Source organism: Opisthorchis viverrini (genome assembly GCF_000715545.1).
Source record: "Opisthorchis viverrini unplaced genomic scaffold opera_v5_176, whole genome shotgun sequence".
NCBI lineage: Eukaryota > Metazoa > Platyhelminthes > Trematoda > Opisthorchiida > Opisthorchiidae > Opisthorchis > Opisthorchis viverrini.
This window is the reverse complement of record NW_008751834.1, coordinates 474,305-481,899: the sequence shown is the minus strand read 5'-3', so window position 1 is coordinate 481,899 and position 7,595 is coordinate 474,305. Positions and strand designations below refer to the sequence as shown.

The window sequence follows — 7,595 nt, the reverse complement described above, 5'->3', positions numbered from 1 at the left end:
GATCTCCCGAGGAATTCTTGAACGAAATTATGGTTATCAATTAAACTGCGTAGCAGCCGTGTGTATTCTACTCTGCTTAGAATATTATAAACATTCTCTCAATAACGCCAGCACGATGTTGTTTTTGGTAGCGTTAACGGTGAAGTATTGCGCCTAGAGCAAAGTGAACTGTCGCGGTGAATACTATTTTAACCTGAAGTTGCGATGATTTCTGTAGATTAGAACACAACCTCCTATCAACACTGGAATTAATCTTCCCCCGTACCACACACAAGTGAACAATCTAATCAAAGTTACCGAATTCCGAAGTTACCCAAAAGGCGAACTTGGAGTACTGTTATAACAAAACGACAACGTAGTATCTCGGCCTTAAATTCCAGTTTATACACAACTGGCAGTGAATGACACCAGAGAAGAAGAGCGCCTCTTTCTGAATAATCATCATCATAATCAACAGCATAACATCAGTGTTCAAAATTAATGCCTTGCTGTCGTACACCCAGGACTTATTTCAAAGCTTTGTTGTAAAAGAAAAGGACAAAAGTGAACGGGGAATGAACTTAGAGCCAGTTTGCTACATCTATCCGAGATTATTGAATCTTCAGAGAGTTAGGTGGGAAACTGACTGCAGAAGTGCCGCTGACATCGAGCAGCTACCACATCTTGCAGCGTTTTCGACCACACGCAGAAGAAATCTAGCGGTTCACGTTGTAAAAAATTTCCTCACACGGACAGCGCTCAGACTTTTCATAATCTGTTCCCTACCCATCTGTCAGGTCAAAGGTTGGCCAGCTCTCTATTTCCGCCATTGTTAATTGGGTAAAGAAGAAAACAGTGTCGTTGACAAATGATGGTTTGTTGTGTACAATATAGACAAACAAAGTAACCAACGTAGCTCCTAGGGTCGGACACATTCTTCAATGGATGTACCCGTTGCCTCTTGTTGACCGCATCCATATTATTTGGGAATATATAGTTCGAGAACACTAGGTAAATCGAACAGGGTGTACAGGTATCAATGTTAGAAAGTCGTTTATATCATCCAGTTACAACTGGCAAGGGAGAAGTGATCAGTCAAGTGGTTATGAGGATACCACAGCCTCTCAGCTGAATCAGACTAATGTATTGCCCTCCAAAGTGAAACTATGTGACCGGCCTAACACGATATGTCATTTATAGCACCAGAAATATTCTCAGAACCATTAAGGGACAAGCAGCGGTTGTGAAGTCAGAAAGGGATGAAATCACGCCGTCGATAATAGCTGTATCGGTCTTAACCCAGCAATTTCGCTTATGGAGCAACGCACGACCGCTTACCGAAGAAATGGCCACAAAAGTTCCGCCTGACCAAGACATGAATGTGGCACTGAAGAGGAAAAATGTGTGCCCAAAGGAACGCCCACAGTATCACACAGAAGTTTCAGCAACTATTATTAAATGACCTTCGCAACCTATCCCCTCTGTGAGGCTAAAAGCAGATGCACGAAGTTGTTTAACTTGAGGCCAACAGAGTACTTGTTGCACAACTTTTTGGCTTACCCAAGTTTCAAAAACTTTATTAGCCAGTTTATCCACGTGCGTAGATCCTCATTACACATTCGCACTTCCGAAATCTGTAGCATGTGAACTGGCACTTTCTAATCTGCGTGATACGTTTTGGTTTATTGATCCAATCAGGCGACGCAAAGCTTTCAAAAGAAAACACTCGATCAGTGTGTGTTCTGTAGTCGCCACTGTTTCCTAATACAGACAACTTAAGCGTCCTGTGATTATCTGGCTTAAATAAATTATGAATTTCCAATTTAGGTTAATTCCCTCAAGTAACATTTGCTGTGGCTTGACACGGGTGCACAATTTCTGTCGAACGATGGCTAGCAACAGCAAACTGATGACGAGGCCAGGAGCTCACCGCAGGGACCACTAACAGCACGAGTAAGAGCACCGGATGTTTAGTGTAACGTCAATTTTTATTGAAGGGTTCGTGGTGGTTCTTGTAGTTTAGGTCACAGAAACTGGAAGGTGTCACATGGATTAATAAATCAAACAGAAAGTTTAAAAAATTCCTGGAGAAAGTTGGGGTTGTGTGACAAATTTTATTTCCTCAAGTATTGAGGCTTATTGGGTTTGTTCCGATGGGCGCTCATCCGCATATATTGTAACACTCCAGTGGAGAAGGAAAATGGAGTCTGTTCAATTACAAACACAGTAAACCCCAAAGGCTTGCTTCAGGGTATTTTCGAAGTCGATACTTGACTCCCTTGAAGATTCGCTTTGCATCATCGTTATCTAGGTAAGCTTAGCCCAAAGAAATAAGGTACCTCAAAGGACAATGTACCTGGAAGACTAGCCAATCTTCGCTGAATGGTTTCGGACTGTTCCCATATTGGTCAATAATCTTATGTACATAAACGTTCGATGCGGATAAGCCAGGAGTTACACTCAATGAAGGTATCTTATAAGGTATTAGCCAAAACCTGTCCCTGATATATAAATCACTTTATTGTCCTTGTTTAGCCAGGTATATCGACCATCATCACCAGTTTCACATAGCTACAAAAGATTGGTTGGCCTCAACTGCCTTTCAGGGTTGGAAAGACAGCTATAACAGAAGTAATTTTGTGCTTTTTAGCTGTCATTCAAGATGAGTGCATTTTGTTAATAACCATGCTGCTACTCAGTAAATAAGGGATAAACCAAGCATCCTATTATGGATGCATTATGACCCACTTTTGCATTCATCAACGAATGCGGACGACTGCGTTACTGTACTTCATCTGGTGTATTAAAAATTGTATTGAAAAGTATCGTACATAGTGATGGGAATACAAATTCTCGATACAACATTTCAGTGACCCTCTCCTCACTTTTCCTCAGAATTTTTCATTGTAGCCCCCGCCTTTGATTTACTCTTAATAGGTTGTGTACGGGATCACGTCTCCATGGAAAGCTCTTCATGGTCTTATCAAGCCATTTATTTCATACCTCTGTCTCTGCCGCATCCGCAGCAACGCATAGGAGCTCAACAAACCATAAAATGGTGTTTTACCTCTAACGATATTCTATCAGGACAGATTTTAATTACAAAACCTAATCACCAGAGAAACACCAATTTGCCATAATCCCACTTTGGGCAAAAAAGCAACACCGGGTACCAATTAGATCGTATGGTTAAAGAAACAAAATAAATAGAGTTCATAATCCTGAAAAAAGCACTCTGAAATATCATGAACCACAGTTGGCTCATTTTACAAACCATTCCGGTCAATGGCCTGTGAAGATAACACATTTCAAATGAATCAGTTTATATACTGCGCTGGAATCTTATTTCACATTAGCTTTGAGTTGGACACTTTTTTGTAGACAGTGAACATCGGGTAGTTTGCTCCTATCCGTCCAGCTAAGTTTCCTGAACGGAAGAGTCACGTGATCGGCACTATTCACGGTATGCACGTTACTCAGTGAACCTGGTTTATCGAGTTTGTCTGCGTCACCCGGTGGATAAAAAGTCTCATGTAGTTTACAGTGATAATAACGGTATTTCCGCTTACCAACTGATGCTGTGTAGCAATAGCAATTACTGTTCAATGGCAGTCCTTGGAGTATGTGGTCGGAAAAAGGTTCAACAAGAATTTGGGAGCCATAAGGTGGAGTCTTTGATCTATGCACAGGAGCAATTTTTGGAAGGTCTGCTGGAATAGAATAGAACCACTCAGGGCGGCGACTTGATTTACCGTTTGAGTAACCCCGATCGTGATTGTAGGCAGTTGGTTGCGGTCGGTTTTTCTTGCACCAAGATTCGTACTCGCGTTCGATGGATTTTGCCAGACAACGACTGCCGGAATCACGTGCGCGCAGTTGGGAATGTCGACGAAACAGTTCCGTTGGATAGTGCAGCGACGAAGAAGATGAAGCTGCGGGAAATTCTCTGAATGACTCTTTTCTTATCCTGCCTGCTTTCAGTCCGTACCACCAAAATTTCCAGCAACATATCCCAGTACAACACAACCCACACTTATTCACTGCTTTTGTTCCATCGGTGTCCTCAGACAAATGCTTGGACGATTCATCTGCAGTCCGATTCGGAGTACCCGTGTTTTCAAAAGGGCTTACGCACAAACAATGACACTGAAATTTGGGAAAAAGACAGTTAAGTCGTTCAAAAAAATTACCACAGGTCAACTGAAGGTTACCTGAACGAAGCTCTTCAGAGCCCACTGGCAGAAATTCAACTGACTGAATTTGATTAAAATGTCGGGAATCCAGTCGTGATATCACTACATTTCTCCCTAAAGGGACAGTGAGTCTATTCTTCACCGCAGATGGATCGGTTCCAGTGTAATATTGATTACGTATGTGAAAACCGTGATCAGGCGGTACAGAGCTATGGCTTGCCGAATACATATGAAGTCGCCGGAAAAATCTCCGAAAAATCTGTCTGATACTTTGACGAAATAGCCTTCCAGATGCACAATAGAATATCCAATTCGAGCACGCGTTCAGAAAACAAAGACTGCGTGAAAGATAGTAGAGAAATCGGTGAATATCGTCATCTTTCTCTCCACCGAATTTAAAATTCAATATCATTAAATAGATCATTTGTGGAAATGTGCTAATCACATACCAGATATTCATAGAGATTAGAAGACGGGTCACATGACCTGCGTTGTCTGTCGGTCCATGGCGCTGTCCTTGGTTACGACGACGACGACGGCAAGGCCGTTGATAGGCGGATGTCGTATTCCCTCGCATGTGGACTGTTAAAGGTATGTGGCCACATGTATTGATTGATTCCGTCGACCTTACGCTACGCGTAACATGTGTACGAATCGGTGAACGTTGAAGCGATTTCCGATCCTGTAAGAATTCCAGAAGTCTGCCTGGTGGGTTGTTCAAAGAAATTGTCCGCAGTCGCATTTGTGCTGCCCATGGGTCGCCGGTATTCGTACAACCTGGAACGCTCAAGAAGGGTGTGCCAGTGAGTGGTGATGTCGCGCTAGCCGTTCGACTTCGCACCGAAAACCCAAGTCCAAATGTATGCCGCACACGAAAAATATTCCAGCATATGATAGCAGTGGCTGAGGTCATTCCAATCAGCGGAATTAGTCCCCACAAAATGAAATCAATTAGTGTCACAGCCTGGAAAACCTCGTTATTTCCTTCGGGCGGATCACAGTCGTCTTTGTGATAACTATTTTTCCGAATATCGTAGAAGATAGCATATGGCAGTACTGGAAAAATTAGTAGGATGGAGAGGCCAATCCAAATTAGAACCAACCACGATACATTTGGACCATTGCTACGAGCCTGAATTGGACGAATTATTAGATATGCTCGTTGAAGTGATAACATGGTCTGCATATAAGCTGACCAATAGAACATGTAATTAGACAAAATGAGGTGAAGCTTGCATCCAACGGTATTGTAATCACGAATGTCCAAATCCCGCCAAACCTTCAGCAGCATCCACACACCTTCTAGTATCAGGACAAGGAAGTCTCCAACGCATATGCTCACCAACCAAATGAGCATGTTCACTGGGAATAGACGTGATAGAAAAAGAAATATCAGACAGAAGACCGTGCCAAATATCCCAAGAGTCAATACCAGAGGGAGATACCACTTCAGAAAATACTTTTTCAGGTTCTGATATAAATAGGCATATCGCCCTTTCCCCTGTGGTTGTACGGAATTATTCTGGAATGTGGTGTTCTGGTCTGATAATCTGCTGATAACTGAGAGATCAGCCACTGTGGTCGACTCCGTTTCGGAAACGTTTTCTGTCGCAGTAGGAAAAAAACATTGCAGTAACAAACACAACTGGAATAAATGCATGTATTTCCCCATAACTGAGTAAACTTCGTTCACATTCTTCACAATTTCTCTTGGCAATCTACTCTGAACGTGTGTCGACAGCCATTTGATGGCGAAGTTTTGGTTCCGTACTGATTGGTTGCAAACTTGCTGGTGGGTTGTTTCACTAAGTTTTGATTGGTCGGTTGCTCTAACCAACGACAGTCTGGATTTGCGGGTCACCTAAATGCGAAACGTCTTGGAAACGATTTGTTCAAAATTAGTTGGTAGAAAGTTGTGTAAGATAGTTGGTAATTTCCACATGTGCGATACAGGGTTTGACAGTATTTCTGCATATCATCATTAATGATTCTCAATCACTTCCCCTAATGTTACTTGGTAGTTGTACACATTTTTTAAGTAAAATGCACGTTATTACATGTTCTTACAGAGAAGCCCTAACCAAAACACACCCATCTTGCTTCACACATTTGGAGAACACAGACCAAAACGTTTCAAATTTAGCACACTGAAAACCTGATATCTACTTACTGTTCTCTACAAAAATAAGTTTGGTTGTGTTGTTTCGTCCAGCGTGCTACCATAAACTAGCCTCGCTGTAAAAGATAGTTTGACCAGATTCAAATTTGCCAAAGGCAGGATGAACCCAATGGACTAGCAGCCTGCCCAGTAGGTGCGATTAATGACTTCTTCAAGTTAACGATATATTTCGGTCACCCCTGGTCACGTGAACGAAACAATTGATGGGCGATAGGTAAACCCAGATATGGCGGAAAGTTGAGGTGCAACTAACCGAAGTTCATTTTCACTCAGCAAGGAACTACGACGCAGCTAATTAGAGTTGAATCAAGGAAGTGTGCAAATTGTAAGAAAAAACGCGATGACAGACAAGAGTACCTTTTTCAGGTAAGGATGTAAGATCATGTTAAACCTAGCCCGACGCAACAAAGGCCTCCGACCAGAAGTTTCGGGTTGTTGCATCTGGATCATGAGTCAACACTTTATGGACTACCTGAACGTGATCGATCCAGAATGGTTTACCTTTAAGTTTGTGTTAGTATACACTTCTATACCTTTTAGCTCAAAAGAACAAAGGAGCAATACCAATGTGTAATTTGAGGATATTTATGGAACTGTATTCGTGACTACCGAAGCGCCATTTTTACTGTTGTTAATCAACATTCACATGTCTAGAGACACCATACAGTTGTTCCAGTCGTGTTGGGAATCCTCAGAAATGCGTTTTACAATTAACCAAGGGGCCATTCGGTGACGGGCGTTTAACAGTATCGCGATAACTTCGGGTTTGGAGAGTATATGTGGTCACGTGCTGACTGGCCACTTCAAAGTCCACTCCGTTGGATGCATTTGGTTCCTAAAGGAGATCTTAGGTTTCAGTGGCGTGTCTTCAGATGAAATCTGTCGATAAATACAACACTGTAGTTAACAATCTAGCCCAACCACTCCTGAAGTTCATCGTTACATCAGTTGGAAAGGGAATGGCGCTCTAAATAGCGTCAGCACTTTATGGGATATAAACGAGGGCAGACGGTAAACACCGATATTAGTGGGGATTCATCAGCCATCCGGCCCATCAAGAAAAAAAGTTTCTAAGAAACGAAGCCCATTTAGGAAGAACTATCTGTCTACTATAATAAAAAACCAGCAGAGATGCAAGGAGGAAGTGTGGCCCTAGGACATTCCGACTGTACAGTCAGTGCGGCAGAGTTGAAAAGGAAGTTCGAAGCAGCTAATCCCTTCCGGTTCGCCTCGCGAGTGAGTGA

The 7,595-nt window shown here is 42.4% G+C and overlaps 1 protein-coding gene across 1 annotated transcript; it reads right to left on the bottom strand.

Annotated features, from left to right (window-relative positions):
- Window positions 1-3,321: 3,321 nt before the first annotated feature.
- T265_07608 (hypothetical protein) lies at window positions 3,322-5,463 on the bottom strand (the record flags this gene model as incomplete). The annotated part of the gene is made up of 1 exon (XM_009173172.1): window positions 3,322-5,463. One exon carries the CDS (start codon window positions 5,461-5,463, stop codon window positions 3,322-3,324), a length of 2,142 nt encoding a protein of 713 aa, XP_009171436.1.
- Between the last annotated feature and the right edge of the window lie 2,132 nt (window positions 5,464-7,595).